At 46.7% G+C, this 17,756-nt stretch overlaps 1 protein-coding gene across 1 annotated transcript in view; it reads left to right on the top strand.

Annotated features, from left to right (window-relative positions):
- LOC141134639 (poly(3-hydroxybutyrate) depolymerase-like) overlaps nt 1-17,756 on the top strand; it is a 94,492-nt gene that overhangs the window by 64,126 nt on the left and 12,610 nt on the right. Inside the window, exon 8 of the mRNA XM_073624089.1 lies at nt 13,932-13,974. Within this exon, the coding sequence (XP_073480190.1) occupies nt 13,932-13,974 (43 nt within the window). The remainder of the gene's footprint in view (nt 1-13,931; nt 13,975-17,756) is intronic.

Below are 17,756 nucleotides of genomic sequence, written 5' to 3'. Positions count from 1 at the left end.
AACTCCCATACATGAATTTTACCAATAGGTAAGCCTATAATAAGGCTTACCTAGAGGTACTGTAAATATCTCCTAAACATGACGTCGTCGTGGCTCTGGCCACTCACACAGCCAGAGTCCGTGAACCAGAAGGAAGACCGGGTGAAGATGAAAGCCCTGTCAGTGGTGACAGCTCGGTGAAGGAAGGGCTTTGTTCTAAGGTAAGTTTCACATAATGTGCTAGTATGCATACTAGCACATTATATTTTTCCCTTACAGGTTAAAAAAAATATATATGATGTCTGGGTATGAATACAGCCATGGCCAAAAGTTCTGAGAATGACACAAATATTAATTTTCACAAAGTCCGCTGCCTCAGTTTTTTATGATGGCAATTTGCATATACTCCAGAATGTTATGAACAATGATAAGATGAATTGCAATTAATTGCAAAATCCCTCTTTGCCAGGAAAATTAACTTAATCCCATAAAAAACATTTCCACTGCATTTGTGAAGAAGGCTTTAGGGCGCCCAAGAAAGTACAGCAAGTGCCAGGACCATCTCCTACAGTTGATTCAGCTGCAGGATCAGGGCACCACCAGTGCAGAACTTGCTCAGGGATGGCAGCAGGCAGGTGTGAGTGCATCAGTGAAGCAAAAGACTTTTTGTAGGATGGCCCGGTGTCAAGAAGGGCAGCAAAGAAGCCACTTCTCTCCAGGAAAAATATCAGAGACAGACTGATATTCTGCAAAAGGTACAGGGATTGGACTGGTGAGAACTGGGGTAAAGTCATTTTCACTGATAAATCCCCTTTCTGATTGTTTGGGGCACACGGAAAAAAACTTTGTCCGAAGAAAAAAAGGTGAGCGCTACCATCAGTCCTGTGTTCTGCCAACAGTAAAGCATCCTGAGACCATTAATGTGTGAGTTGGTTGTCAGCCAAGGGAGTGGGTTCACTCACAATTTTGCCTAAGAACACAGCCATGAATAAAGAATGGTACAAACACATCCTCCGAGAGCCACTTCTGCCAACCATCCAGGAACAGTTTGGTGAGGAACAATGCCTTTTCCAGCATGATGGAGCACCTTGCCATAAGGCAAAAGTGATAACTAAGTGGCTTGGAGAACAAAACACTGAAATTTTGGGTCCATGACCAGAAAACTCCTCAGACCTTAATCCCATTGAGAACTTGTGGTCAATCCTCAAGAGGCGGGTGAACAAAAAACCCCACAAATTCTGACAAACTCCAAGCATTGATTATGCAAGAATGAGCTGCCATCAGTCAGGATGTGGCCCAGAAGTTGATTGACAGCATGCCAGGGTGAATTGCAGAGGTCTTGAAAAAGAAGGGTCAACACGACAATTATTGACTTTTTGCATAAAATGAATGTAATTGTCAAGCCTTTGACACTTAAAAAAGCTTGCAATTATACTTCAGTATGCCATAGTAACATCTCACAAAAAGATCTAAAAACACTGAAGAAGCAGACTTTGTGAAAATTAATATTTGTATCATTCTCAAAACTTTTGGCCACGACTGTACAATTGATCAATCTGGAACAGCAGTTAGTTAACCACTTGACGACCGCCTCACGCCGATGTACGTTGGCAAGGTGGCACGGACAGGCAAAATCACGTACATGTACGTGATTTGCCTTCCGCGGGTGGGGGGTCCGATCGGACCCCCCCCCCGGTGCCCGAGGCGGTCGTCTTTTGTCCCACGGCGATCGGAGGTGAGGGGGAGGCCATCCGTTCGTGGCCCCCCCCCCTCGCAATCGCCGCCGGCCAATCGAATCATTCCTTTGCTGCTGTATGCTAAACAGCAGCAAAGGAAATGATGTCATCTGTCACGTACCTGGTAGGTTGTGAGCCTGAAGTGCAGGAAAAGACCTCCCTTACAGCTCCCACTCCCGTTCCCCTGGAATGGAGACAGAGGGCCAGGAGTGAAGAGTGGTATGGGTGCCTGGCAGGATCAACAGTTGCTGAAAGTCCAGTAGTGGTGGCACCCTCTGGAGTCAGTAGTCTGAGGAGTAGACTGAGGACAGAGACTGGAATGCAGGACTGGAACCAGGAACAACAGCAGGTAATAGCAGACTGGAAGCTGGACTGGAACAACAGCAGAAGATAGCCTGGAACACTGGACTGGAACCAGGAACAACAGCAGGTAATAGACTGGAACGCTGGACTGGAACACAGCAGAAGATAGCCTGGAACGCTGGGCTGGAACACAGCAGAAGGTAGCCTGGAACGCTGGGCTGGAACACAGCAGAAGGTAGCCTGGAACGCTGGGCTGGAACACAGCAGAAGGTAGCCTGGAACGCTGGGCTGGAACACAGCAGAAGGTAGCCTGGAACGCTGGGCTGGAACACAGCAGAAGGTAGCCTGGAACGCTGGGCTGGAACACAGCAGAAGGTAGCCTGGAACGCTGGGCTGGAACACAGCAGAAGGTAGCCTGGAACGCTGGGCTGGAACACAGCAGAAGGTAGCCTGGAACGCTGGGCTGGAACACAGCAGAAGGTAGCCTGGAACGCTGGGCTGGAACACAGCAGAAGGTAGCCTGGAACGCTGGACTGGAACCAGGAACAACAGCAGGTAATAGACTGGAACACAGCAGAAGATAGCCTGGAACACAGCAGAAGGTAGCCTGGAACGCTGGACTGGAACCAGCAGAAGGTAGCCTGGAACGCTGGACTGGAACCAGGAACAACAGCAGGTAATAGCAAACTGGAAGCTGGACTGGAACCAGGAACAACAGCAGGTAATAGCAGACTGGAAGCTGATGAACACAGCGGAGGGTCAACAAGCCGGTGGTCAGTAACGTTCGGACAGCAGAGGTACCAGGGGTAATGCAGAGGGATGGTCAGGCAAGCCAAGAGGGTCTGGTGCAGGCAGATAGCAGGATCGTCAAACAGGAAGCCGAGTCAGATAACAGGAAACACAGATCAGATCAGATAACACTCACAGAACGCTGTAGAGCAGACAGCGGGGATGGAGTGTGACAGGCAGGTTTAAATAGCCCGCCTGACACCAGCGGGAGTGCGCGCGCGTGCCCGTGCGTGACCGCACCCGTGAACGCGCGCACATGCGCAATGGGACCCGTGGCCGGGTTCCCGTGCGCCTGGGACGCCGGTTACTGGCAGGATCTTCATGACATTGCCCCCCCCCCCAAGGGGCAGCCTCCGGATGCCCCTTTGAAAAAATTTCTCTGGATGAGCTGTCTTAAAAGGCTTGTAACAGGTCTTCAGCATGGATATTATCCTCTGGTTCCCAAGAATTCTCCTCTGGGCCAAACCCCTTCCACTTTATTAAGAATTGATTTTGGTTACCTCTTTTCCTGTGGTCCATGATAGCCTCCACCTCGAATTCCTCTTCCCCATCTACCAGGATTGGATCAGGAGGATCCGTACTTCGACCTGGAAATGGGTTAGTAATAGATGGTTTAAGCAAGGACACGTGAAAAACTGGATGTACCTTTAGTGAATCCGGGAGTTCAAGTTCATATGCAACTTCATTAATTCTCCGTTTAACAGGGAATGGTCCAAGAAATTTGGGACCCAATTTCTTGGAAGGGCAGGCCAACCTGAGGTTTATGGTGGACAACCATACCTGATCCCCAGGTGCAAGTAAGAGCTCACCTCGCCTCTTTTTATCGAAGGTTGCTTTGTTGTACTCCTGGGTTCTGGTCATGGTGTCCTGTAGAACTTGGTTGTTAGAGGTAAAGAAATCCAATTTCTCCTGGACTGCGGGTACTGTGCATTCTGGAAGAGAGTTTGGTAAAAATGAGGGGTGGAAACCATAATTCGCAAAAAACGGAGTTTGCTTGATAGCAGAATGAATAGAATTGTTATAAGCGAATTCGGCCAATGGTAAAACAGCAATCCAATTATCTTGGGCAAAGGAAGAAAAACAGCACAAATATTGTTCAAGGGTCTGGTTTGTTCTTTCTGTTTGCCCATTAGTCTGGGGGTGAAAAGCCGATGAAAATGAGAGTTCAATGTCCAAGGTTTTACACAAAGCCCTCCAGAATCGAGAGGTAAATTGTACCCCTCGATCTGAAACGATGTTAACTGGTACCCCATGGAGCCTGACGACCTCTTTAATGAATGCTTGTGCTGTTTCTGTAGCTGAAGGGGTACCCTTCATTGGGACAAAGTGCGCCATCTTCGACAACCGGTCCACTATGACAAAGATTGAAGTGAAGCCCCCGGCCGGGGGTAGTTCTACAATAAAATCTATTGAGAGCATTTTCCAGGGTCTATCTGGGACAGGCAAGGGTTTTAGTAGACCCCATGCCTTTGTTTTGTGCCCTTTGTTCCTAAGGCAGGTGGTACAGGACTCTACAAACTCTTTACAATCTTTGCGCAGCTGAGGCCACCAGAAGGTGCGCTGAACCAAATCAGTGGTCTTAGCCACACCGAAATGCCCAGCCAGCGCATGATCGTGACAAAGCTCTAGTACTGGAACTCGTAGTGTTTCAGGTATAAAGATCCTACTCTCATGCCACAATAACCCATCCTTAACCTGGAGCTCTGTCTTAATGGAAGATTCTATTTCTGCGGAGGCCTGTTTAATCTGGGAAAGCAGGTTTCCCTGAAGTAGAAGAAAGTTCCCTGGAGACAAAATGGTGTCTGGAGGGGAAATCTCTTGAGGTTTGTGAAACATTCTAGACAGGGCGTCAGGTTTGGTATTCTTGGAGCCAGGACGGTAAGTGACATGGAAGGAGAACCTGGAGAAAAAGAGAGCCCACCTGGCCTGACGTGGTTTCAACCTCTTTGCAGACCTCAAATACTCCAGGTTCTTATGATCTGTAAAGATTAAAACTGGATGAGCGGCACCCTCCAACAGATAGCGCCACTCCTCCAATGCTGACTTGATTGCCAACAACTCTCTGTCACCTACATCATAATTTCTCTCTGCCGTGGATAATTTACGAGAAAAGAAAGCCACAGGATGCAGCAGGGCTTTGGTTCCCTGTCTTTGGGATAATACTGCTCCTACAGCAATTTCAGATGCATCCACTTCTAGAATAAATGGCAGAGAGGAATCTGGATGCTTCAGTACAGAGGCGGAGGTAAAAAGGCCCTTGAGAGTCTCAAAAGCCTTTTGAGCCTCGGCCGACCAATGGAAGCGTGTACCCTGTTTGGTAAGCTGTGTGATGGGTGCAATGATGGCTGAGAACCCTTTAATAAATTTGCGGTAAAAATTAGCGAATCCAACGAATCGCTGGATTCCTTTCTTATCAGTCGGGACTGGCCAATCTAGAACAGCCGTGACCTTCTGGGGGTCCATTTTAATGCCCTTACTGGAGATGACTAACCCTAAAAATGGAATACTTTCCTGTTCGAATTCACATTTTTCAGCCTTTGCATATAGACCGTGTTGTCGAAGTCGGCCCAATACACTTCTGACGTGCCTGCGATGGGATTCAAGGGAACAAGAGAAAATCAATATGTTGTCTAAATAGACGATGACAAACAGGTCTAGAAAGTCACGTAACACATCATTAATAAAGTATTGAAATGTGGCAGGGGCATTACACAGGCCGAAAGGCATCACGAGGTACTCAAAATGTCCATAACGGGTACGAAAAGCGGTCTTCCATTCGTCTCCATCCCTGATACGAACTAAATTGTAGGCCCCACGGAGATCAAGTTTGGTGAATATGGTAGCCGTCCCTAGTCTCTGAAACAACTCTGGTACTAAGGGGAGAGGGTACCGATTCTTCACAGTAATCTTGTTTAGTTCGCGGTAATCCACACACGGCCTGAGGGTTTTATCTTTTTTCTGCACGAAGAAGATGCCTGCACCTGCGGGGGACGTGGATGGACGAATGAAGCCTCTTTTGAGGTTTTCGTCAATGTATTCCTTCAATGCCCCTTGCTCCACCTCAGTCAGGGGAAATATTCTTCCAAAAGGAATTTCAGCACCAGGAAGTAACTCAATGGGACAGTCATAGGCCCGGTGAGGGGGTAACACCTCTGCCCTCTGTTTACTAAATACGTCCAGGAAATCATGATAGGCGGAAGGAATGGATTGAAGTAGACTAGGATCTGTAGCTAGGCATAACAGAGTAGAGTTCTCCTGGATGTTCTGGGTTCTGCAAAACTGTTGGCAGTAAGGAGAGGGAAAGGTCACCTCACCCGTGATCCAATTTATGTCCGGATTATGGGCCTGTAACCATGGCATGCCGAGTATTATGGGGAACAGGGGTGAAGCGATAATGTCCAGGCGCAGCTGTTCCTGATGGACGTTGGAAATGAAAACGGGTATTGGCATAGTCTCTTGGGTGACAGGTCCAGACTTGATAGCGGTCCCATCAGCTAGATGGATAGAAAGTCCATGGGCTTTAGGTGACAAGGGTATTTGGTGTTGGATGGCAAAACAAGAATCCATGAAACAGCTGCAAGCTCCTGAGTCAATAATGGCGGTGATTTGTAGATCCTCCCCTGGAAGCTGTAGCAGAAGAGGAAGAGCAAGGCGAGTGGTATTTTTAACCAGAGATGTAACATAGTCATTAGATAGGGATAAACACTTACGGAGTTTGAGGGGACAGTTCCTGACATAGTGCCTGGGTTCCCCACAATACAGGCACAAGTTATTTGCTCGACGGCGTTGTCGTTCCTCTGGGGTGAGTGAAGGCCGCAGGACTCCTAATTGCATTGGCTCAGGTAAGTTAAGCGTGGAGGTAGGTGGTGTTGATGATGGGTGATGGGGAACCTTAGGGGTAACCCAAGTTGGACGAGAAGACCCCCATAGCTCTCTCAGACCTGCGCTCTCGTAGGCGTCGATCGATCTGCATAGCTAGATCGATTAAAGCATTTAAAGTCTGTGGTGTACCCACCCTGGCCAGTTCATCCTTCAGAGGATCAGAAAGTCCCAACCGAAATTGATAACGGAGAGCCGCATCGTTCCAGTTAGTATCCGCACTCCACTTCCTGAATTCAGCCACATAATCCTCTGCTGCTCTGCGACCTTGTTGAAGGGAGTGTAGAGCCGCCTCTGCAGTTACAGATAGCTGGGGGTCATCATATAACTGGCCTAGTGCGTCAAAGAAAGTGGAGAGGTTGGTCAGAGATATGTCCTTTTGCTCTAAGAGGCGATGGGCCCAGGTTTGGGGGTCACCAGAGAGTAGAGAAATCACGTAGCCCACCTTTGTAGCCTCCAGGGAAAAGGTACGTGGCTGAAGAGCAAAAAATAGTTCGCAGGAGTTGCGGAAGGCTCTGAACTTATGGCGATTTCCAAAGAAACGTTCAGGTGTGGGAACCTTAGGTTCCGGAGGGAGCATCACCACCGTTGAGGAAGGCCCAACTGAAGGAGCAGGAGCAGAGGAAGCTCCCTGGGCCCCAATGGGGTTAGACAGGGTTAACACTCGTTCCTCCAGTCTGGTGTATCCTTGCTGCAGATTTTTGACTGCTTCAGTCAATCCTGCCAGGTGTGCACAGAGTTCCTCCATGGGAGACGTTCCCTGCTCAGGCTCAGACATGGCTGTCTGCTACTGTCACGTACCTGGTAGGTTGTGAGCCTGAAGTGCAGGAAAAGACCTCCCTTACAGCTCCCACTCCCGTTCCCCTGGAATGGAGACAGAGGGCCAGGAGTGAAGAGTGGTATGGGTGCCTGGCAGGATCAACAGTTGCTGAAAGTCCAGTAGTGGTGGCACCCTCTGGAGTCAGTAGTCTGAGGAGTAGACTGAGGACAGAGACTGGAATGCAGGACTGGAACCAGGAACAACAGCAGGTAATAGCAGACTGGAACCAGGAACAACAGCAGGTAATAGCAGACTGGAAGCTGGACTGGAACAACAGCAGATGATAGCCTGGAACACTGGACTGGAACCAGGAACAACAGCAGGTAATAGACTGGAACGCTGGACTGGAACACAGCAGAAGATAGCCTGGAACGCTGGACTGGAACCAGGAACAACAGCAGGTAATAGACTGGAACGCTGGGCTGGAACACAGCAGAAGGTAGCCTGGAACGCTGGACTGGAACCAGGAACAACAGCAGGTAATAGACTGGAACGCTGGACTGGAACACAGCAGAAGATAGCCTGGAACGCTGGGCTGGAACACAGCAGAAGGTAGCCTGTAACGCTGGACTGGAACCAGGAACAACAGCAGGTAATAGCAAACTGGAAGCTGGACTGGAACCAGGAACAACAGCAGGTAATAGCAGACTGGAAGCTGATGAACACAGCGGAGGGTCAACAAGCCGGTGGTCAGTAACGTTCGGACAGCAGAGGTACCAGGGGTAATGCAGAGGGATGGTCAGGCAAGCCAAGAGGGTCTGGTGCAGGCAGATAGCAGGATCGTCAAACAGGAAGCCGGGTCAGATAACAGGAAACACAGATCAGATCAGGTAACACTCACAGAACGCTGTAGAGCAGACAGCGGGGATGGAGTGTGACAGGCAGGTTTAAATAGCCCGCCTGACACCAGCGGGAGTGCGCGTGCCCGTGCGTGACCGCACCCGTGAACGCGCGCACATGCGCAATGGGACCCGTGGCCGGGTTCCCATGCGCCTGGGACGCCGGTTACTGGCAGGATCTTCGTGACATCATCTCTCCTCGGCTCGGTAATTTCCGTTCCGGCCCGAGGAGAGAAGATAGGTATGTGAGTGCACAACACTACACACACACACAGTAGAACATGCCAGGCACACAAAACACCCCGATCCCCCCCCCGATCGCCCCCCGATCCCCCCCCCCCAATCACCCCCCCCCCCCGTCACAAACTGACACCAGCAGTTTTTTTGTTTTTTTTTGTTTTTTTTTCTGATTACTGCATTGGTGTCAGTTTGTGACAGTTACAGTGTTGGGACAGTGAGTATTAGCCCCCTGTATGTCTAGGATACCCCCCTAACCCCCCCTAATAAAGTTTTAACCCCTTGATCACCCCCTGTCACCAGTGTCGCTAAGCGATCATTTTTCTGATCGCTGTATTAGTGTCGCTGGTGACGCTAGTTAGGGACGTAAATATTTAGGTTCGCCGTCAGCGTTTTATAGCGACAGGGACCCCCATATACTACCGAATAAATGTTTTAACCCCTTGATTGCCCCCTAGTTAACCCTTTCACCACTGATCACCGTATAAGTGTTACGGGTGACGCTGGTTAGTTTGTTTATTTTTTATAGTGTCAGGGCACCCGCCGTTTATTACCGAATAAAGGTTTAGCCCCCTGATCGCCCGGCGGTGATATGCGTCGCCCCAGGCAGCGTCAGATTAGCACCAGTACCGCTAACACCCACGCACGCAGCATACGCCTCCCTTAGTGGTATAGTATCTGATCGGATCAATATCTGATCCGATCAGATCTATACTAGCGTCCCCAGCAGTTTAGGGTTCCCAAAAACACAGTGTTAGCGGGATCAGCCCAGATACCTGCTAGCACCTGCGTTTTGCCCCTCCACCCAGCCCACCCAAGTGCAGTATCGATCGATCACTGTCACTTACAAAACACTAAACGCATAACTGCAGCGTTCGCAGAGTCAGGCCTGATCCCTGCGATCGCTAACAGTTTTTTTGGTAGCATTTTGGTGAACTGGCAAGCAAGCACCAGCCCCAGGCAGCGTCAGGTTAGCGCCAGTAGCGCTAACACCCACGCTCGCACCGTACACCTCCCTTAGTGGTATAGTATCTGAACGCATCAATATCTGATCCGATCAGATCTATACTAGCGTCCCCAGCAGTTTAGGGTTCCCAAAAACGCAGTGTTAGCGGGATCAGCCCAGATACCTGCTAGCACCTGCGTTTTGCCCCTCCACCCGGCCCAGCCCAGCCCACCCAAGTGCAGTATCGATCGATCACTGACACTTACAAAACACTAAATGCATAACTGCAGCGTTCGCAGAGTCATGCCTAATCCTTGCGATCGCTAACAGTTTTTTTGGTAGTATTTTGGTGAACTGGCAAGCACCAGCCCCAAGCAGCGTCAGATTAGCGCCAGTACCGCTAACACCCACGCACGCAGCATACGCCTCCCTTAGTGGTATAGTATCTGAACGGATCAATATCTGATCCGATCAGATCTATACTGGCGTCCCCAGCAGTTTAGGGTTCCCAAAAACGCAGTGTTAGCGGGATCAGCCCAGATACCTGCTAGCACCTGCATTTTGCCCCTCCGCCCGGCCCAGCCCACCCAAGTGCAGTATCGATCGATCACTGTCACTTACAAAACACTTAACGCATAACTGCAGCGTTCGCAGAGTCAGGCCTGATCCCTGCGATCGCTAACAGTTTTTTTGGTAGCTTATTATTGAACTGGCAAGCGCCAGCGGCCTAGTACACCCCGGTCGTAGTCAAACCAGCACTGCAGTAACACTTGGTGACGTGGCGAGTCCCATAAGTGCAGTTCAAGCTGGTGAGGTGGCAAGCACAAGTAGTGTCGCGCTGCCACCAAGAAGACAAACACAGGCCCGTCGTGCCCATAATGCCCTTCCTGCTGCATTCGCCAATCCTAATTGGGAACCCACCACTTCTGCAGCGCCCGTACTTCTCCCATTCACATCCCCAACCAAATGCAGTCGGCTGCATGAGAGGCATTTTCTTTATGTCCTCCCGAGTACCCCTACCCAATGAACCCCCCCAAAAAAGATGTTGTGTCTGCAGCAAGCGCGGATATAGGCGTGACATCCGCTATTATTGTCCCTCCTGTCCTGACAATCCTGGTCTTTGCATTGGTGAATGTTTTGAACGCTACCATTCACTAGTTGAGTATTAGCGTAGGGTACAGCATTCCACAGACTAGGCACACTTTCACAGGGTCTCCCAAGATGCCATCGCATTTTGAGAGACCCGAATCTGGAACCGGTTACTGTTATAAAAGTTAGTTACAAAAAAAGTGTAAAAAAAAAAAAAATATATATAAAATAAAAAAAAATAGTTGTCGTTTCATTGTTCTCTCTCTCTCTATTCTCTCTCTCTATTGTTCTGCTCTTTTTTACTGTATTCTATTCTGCAATGTTTTATTGTTATTATGTTTTATCATGTTTGCTTTTCAGGTATGCAATTTTTTATACTTTACCGTTTACTGTGCTTTATTGTTAACCATTTTTTTGTCTTCAGGTACGCCATTCACGACTTTGAATGGTTATACCAGAATGATGCCTGCAGGTTTAGGTATCATCTTGGTATCATTCTTTTCAGCCAGCGGTCGGCTTTCATGTAAAAGCAATCCTAACGGCTAATTAGCCTCTAGACTGCTTTTACAAGCCGTGGGAGAGAATCCCCCCCCCCCCACCGTCTTCCGTGTTTTTCTCTGGCTCTCCTGTCTCAACAGGGAACCTGAGAATGCAGCCGGTGATTCAGCCAGCTGACCATAGAGCTGATCAGAGACCAGAGTGGCTCCAAACATCTCTATGGCCTAAGAAACCGGAAGCTACGAGCATTTTATGACTTAGATTTCGCTGGATGTAAATAGCGCCATTGGGAAATTGGCGAAGCATTTTATCACACCGATCTTGGTGTCGTCAGATGCTTTGAGGGCAGAGGAGAGATCTAGGGTCTAATAGACCCCAATTTTTTCAAAAAAGAGTACCTGTCACTACCTATTGCTATCATAGGGGATATTTACATTCCTTGAGATAACAATAAAAATGATTAAAAAAAAAAAATGAAAGGAACAGTTTAAAAATAAGATAAAAAAGCAAAAAAATAATAAAGAAAAAAAAAAAAAAAGCACCCCTGTCGCCCCCTGCTCTCGCGCTAAGGCGAACGCAAGCGGCGGTCTGTCGTCAAACGTAAACAGCAATTTCACCATGCATGTGAGGTATCGCCGCGAAGGTCAGATCGAGGGCAGTAATTTTTGCAGTATACCTCCTCTGTAAATCTAAAGTGGTAACCTGTAAAGGCTTTTAAAGGCTTTTAAAAATGTATTTATTTTGTTGCCACTGCACGTTTGTGCGCAATTTTAAAGCATGTCATGTTTGGTATCCATGTACTCGGCCTAAGATCATCTTTTTTATTTCATCAAACATTTGGGCAATATAGTGTGTTTTAGTGCATTAAAATTTAAAAAAGTGTGTTTTTTCCCCAAAAAATGCGTTTGAAAAATCGCAGCGCAAATACTGTGTGAAAAAAAAAAATGAAACATCCACCATTTTAATCTGTAGGGCATTTGCTTTAAAAAAATATATAATGTTTGGGGGTTCAAAGTAATTTTTTTGCAAAAAAAAAAAAACTTTTTCATGTAAACAATGAGTGTCAGAAAGGGCTTTGTCTTCAAGTGGTTAGAAGAGTGGGTGATGTGTGACATAAGCTTCTAAATGTTGTGCATAAAATGCCAGGACAGTTCAAACCCCCCCCCCCCAAATGACCCCATTTTGGAAAGTAGACACCCCAAGCTATTTGCTGAGAGGCATGTCGAGTCCATGGAATATTTTATATTGCGACACAAGTTGCGGGAAAGAGACAATTTTTTATTTTTTTTTTTTTTGCACAAAGTTGTCACTAAATGATATATTGCTCAAACATGCCATGGGAATATGTGAAATTACACCCCAAAATACATTCTGCTGCTTCTCCTGAGTACGGGGATACCACATGTGTGAGACTTTTTGGGAGCCTAGCCGCGTACGGGACCCCGAAAACCAAGTACCGCCTTCAGGCTTTCTAAGGGCGTGAATTTTTGATTTCACTCTTCACTGCCTATCACAGTTTCGGAGGCCATGGAAAGCCCAGGTGGCACAAAACCCCCCCAAATTACCCCATTTTGGAAAGTAGACACCCAAAGCTATTTGCTGAGAGGTATAGTGAGTATTTTGCAGACCTCACTTTTTGTCACACAGTTTTGAAATTTGAAAAAAGAAAAAAAAAATTGTTTTTTCTTGTCTTTCTTCATTTTCAAAAACAAATGAGAGCTGCAAAATACTCATCATGCCTCTCAGCAAATAGCTTGGGGTGTCTACTTTCCAAAATGGGGTCATTTGGGGGGGTTTTGTGCCACCTGGGCATTCCATGGCCTCCGAAACTGTGATAGGCAGTGAAGAGTGAAATCAAAAATTTTCACCCTTAGAAATCCTGAAGGCGGTGATTGGATTTCGGGGCCCCGTACGCGGCTAGGCTCCCAAAAAGTCCCACACATGTGGTATCCCCATACTCAGGAGAAGCAGCTAAATGTATTTTGGGGTGCAATTCCACATATGCCCATGGCCTGTGTGAGCAATATATCATTTAGTGACAACTTTTTGTAAATATTTTTTTTTTTTTTTGTCATTATTCAATCACTTGGGACAAAAAAAAAAAATATTCAATGGGTTCAACATGCCTCTCAGCAATTTCCTTGGGGTGTCTACTTTCCAAAATGGGGTCATTTGGGGGGGTTTTGTACTGCCCTGCCATTTTAGCACCTCAAGAAATGACATAGGCAGTCATAAACTAAAAGCTGTGTAAATTACAGAAAATGTACCCTAGTTTGTAGACGCTATAACTTTTGCGCAAACCAATAAATATACGCTTATTGACATTTTTTTTACCAAAGACATGTGGCCGAATACATTTTGGCCTAAATGTATGACTAAAATTTAGTTTATTGGATTTTTTTATAACAAAAAGTAGAAAATATCATTTTTTTTCAAAATTTTCGGTCTTTTTCCGTTTATAGGGCAAAAAACTGCAGAGGTGATCAAATACCATCAAAAGAAAGCTCTATTTGTGGGAAGAAAAGGACGCAAATTTCGTTTGGGTACAGCATTGCATGACCGCGCAATTAGCAGTTAAAGCGACGCAGTGCCAAATTGGAAAAAGACCTTTGGTCCTTAGGCAGCATAATGGTCCAGGGCTCAAGTGGTTAAGTGGCAGGCTTGGCAAGACAATGAATTGATGAAAGTGAAGTGAAAAGAAGTTACTGCTTTTTCTAAACCGTTTTTCAGTCATCTTATTCTCAGACTGTCTGCACCCAAACAGCTGTGCAGTATATCTTTATAATCTGTTGACCCCTTTATAATATTTATTTCAGAATGCAGACTGCACATTGTATTCCATGGATGTCTTCAGGCAAGGTGAGACATTGTTTAAAAAGGGAAACCAAATTAGCAATTTGCCATTTTCCCACAAATGTTTAGACAAATGTTTTATATCCTTTTTTATTTTTGTATAAAATGTTTATTTTACGTACAAAAAGATAAAGATCATAAGAAATTCCAGCAATGCTCCTGTACTTGTTCACGGCTCCTAGGGAGAAAAATAACATTTATAGGGTTATGTTGGTCCTCTTATGCCCTGTACATGCGATAGGATGTTCCGACAACAAAATCCATGTTTTTTTTTTCCGACGGATGTTGGCTCAAACTTGTCTTGCATACACACGGTCACACAAATGTTGTCAGAAATTCTGAACGTCAAGAACACGGTGACGTACAACACGTACGACGGGACTAGAAAAAGGAAGTTCAATAGCCAGTGCGGCTCTTCTGCTTGATTCTGAGCATGCATGGAACTTTGTGCTTTGGAATTGTGTACACACGATCGGAATTTACGACAATGGATTTTGTTGTAGGAAAATTTGAAATCCAGATCTCAAATTTTGTGTGACGGAAATTCCGATGGAAAATGTCCGATGGAGCCCACACACGGTCGGAATTTCCGACAACAAGCTCCCATCGAACACTTTCTTTGGAAAATCTGACCGTGTGTACGGGGCATAAGGCTACATTCACAAGGGCGTTTAGCCCCAGTGCAAATCCCAGTGGCAAGAATCTACTGATTCCTGCTACTGGATGTAACATCTATTTCTGCCTGTTTCCACAGAAAGCGATCATCTGTGGTAATCGCTGTAACACCCGTGCAAATGTAGCTTAACCCATTTAGCTGTAGCTGTGTGTGTTATTTAAGCTCATGCCATTGAAGTTTGTACACAACACAGGCTATCGCGTCTATTTCTGGCAATAACAGGTTTCTGAAACCTTTCTAAATCTTGTTTTTAGGGGACAGTTCACACCATAATGGATGCATTAATGCATTATCGCATGTTCCTGTACGATGTGCTTTTGACAGCCTAATATTTCAGTGGACTGCCAAATGCAATACGACAGGCATGATTTTTAAAATCGTGCTGAACCAAACTGCATGGTACGGCCTGTGTCCTCACAGGGAAACTGTCACTTCCTGTCCTGGATATACAACAGGAAGTGAGTTAAAATCCAGTGAGCTCCAACAGTACCCTGACATTCAGCTGTAGCAGGGGGTAGTTAAACTGATATTAAAGTCTTGATTTTTGTTTAAAAATAACAAACATGTCATACTTAACTGCTCTGTGCAGTGGTTTTGCACAGAGCAGCCCAGATTCTCCTTTTCTCGGGTCCCCTCCTGGTGCTCCTGGCCCCTCCCAACTTCCAAGTGCCCCCCACAGCAAACAGCTTGCTATATGTGCACCCGTGCTGAACTGGTGCTCTGTGTGTCCATTCAGACATGGAGCTGCGGCTCAGCCCGGCCTCCTCTTTCTCCTCATTGGCTCACTGACTTTAAATGACAGCAGCAGGAGCCAATGGGAGAGTCCCAGGACAGCCAAGGCTCTTGTGCAACATTTCTGGATCACTATACCACCCTATACTACTCACACCTGCCACTATACCTCCCTATACTACTCACACCTGCCACTATACCTCCCTATACTACTCACACCTGCCACTATACCTCCCTGTACTACCCACATCTGCCACTATACCTTCCTATACTACCCACATCTGCCACTATACCTCCCTATACTACCCAAATCTGCCACTATACCACCCTATACTACTCACATCTGCCACTATACCACCCTATACTACTCACATCTGCAACAATACCTCCCTATACTACCCACATCTGCCACTATACCTTCCTATACTACCCACATCTGTCACTATACCTCTCTATACTACCCACATCTGCCACTATACCACCGTATACTACTCACATCTCCCACTATACCACCCTATACTACTCACATCTGCCACTATACCTCCCTATACTACCCACATCTGCCATTATACCTCTCTATACCACCCACATCTGCCACTATACCACCCTATGCTACTCACATCTGCCACTATACCTCCCTATACTACCCACATTTGCCACTATACTGCAATAGACTACCCACATCTGCCACTATACCCCCTATACTACCCACATCTGCCACTATACCTCTCTATACTACCTACATCTGTCACTATACTTCCCCATACTAGTCACATCTGCCACAACATCTCCCTATACCACCTACATTTGCCACTATACCTCTCTATACTACCAACATCTACCACTATACCTGCCTATACTACCCACTTCTGCCACTATACCTCCCTTTACTACCCACATCGGCCACTATGCCTCCCTATACTATCCACATCTGCCACTATACCTCCCTATACCACCCTCATCTTCCACTATATCGACCTATACTACCCACATCTGCCATTATCCCGCCCTATACTATTCACATCACCAATTAAAGAAAAACCTTACACACAGCAGGGAACAAGGATGAAAACACAGCTGCAGTGGCCCCTGTGGTGGGATAACTATTACACAACATAACTGAGCCAGAACTTGCAGAATGTTTGCAAAGAAATTTGATTTGGAGTCATGCAATGTGGACTTGCTGCAGCACAATTACTTGATATCTGGGATTGTTTCATAGAAACAAATAATTTTTGTATGATATATTAATAATTTTATGCAATGACACAGGGTTTATTATATATATGATTGTTGGAGTGAATGTATTTCACATGTGTACAGTAAGGGATTAGGTTAAAAGGAGTGGGTTCACTATCACTAGATTGTGGGATTATAGATTTGCGCTGCTTGCATTTTTTTTCTTGCCAAAAACGGAGACTTGCGAGTCTCTTGCTGTAGACATGCGGGGCTCTTGCTGTAGACGTGTGGGGCTCTTGCTGTAGACTTGCGGGGCTCTTGCTGTAGACTTGCGAGTCTCTTGCTGTAGACTTGCGGGGCTCTTGCTGTAGACTTGCGGGGGCTCTTGCTGTAGACTTGCGGGGGCTCTTGCTGTAGACTTGCGGGGGCTCTTGCTGTAGACTTGCGGGGCTCTTGCTGTAGACTTGCGGGGCTCTTGCTGTAGACTCACCACTGCAAATTTGCCCTTGCTAGAGACTTGCCACACAAATTTGCTACAAATTGAAAACGTGTCAACTAGAACTTGTGCTTCAAGTGCTCTGCAAGTGTACAACTTACCAGAGAAGATCAGCAGCAAGATCTCCGTTCTGTTTCTCTCAGGAATGATCGCTGGTGCCCGGAGGACATCGTGGCCACCGGACACGCGCATCGGCTCCGTCATCGCAGCTTGCGTGCGCCCCCTCCTAATGGTCTTAAAGCGGCCGACGTACAGCTACGGCGATTCACCCAGGGGAGCCAACGTGCCGCAGCATAACTGCGGCGGCTGGTCCTTAAATGGTTAAGCAATATTATTATGTTACAATCCCATTATCTCTCCTCCCCTTTTCTGATTGGCCCCACTTATCTTTGCTTTGTGTTTGCTTTAGCTAAAAAAATACATTAAAATAAAACAGAAACAGTTTAAACCCCTGAATGAGGTGCACAATGGGAGGGCTAATTCAAAACATATGGGAAAACACAAAGTACAGCATTCCCCAGCATTCAATCTCATTAGGCAGCAAAGGGGACCTGGAAAACCTGCCTCTAATTTATAAGAAAAACAAAGTCTTGTTTGCATACAATGCCAAATACAAATGTGGAATCTCTGTGTTGTAAGAAGATGCCTTTGCATCCTGTGTTCCTATAGTACAAATTCCCTTAAAAAGTGAAAGGGATAGGTGTT

Source organism: Aquarana catesbeiana, linkage group LG03 (genome assembly GCF_042186555.1).
Source record: "Aquarana catesbeiana isolate 2022-GZ linkage group LG03, ASM4218655v1, whole genome shotgun sequence".
NCBI lineage: Eukaryota > Metazoa > Chordata > Amphibia > Anura > Ranidae > Aquarana > Aquarana catesbeiana.
Note: the sequence above shows the minus strand (reverse complement) of the source record. Positions and strands in the feature narration are given on the sequence as shown.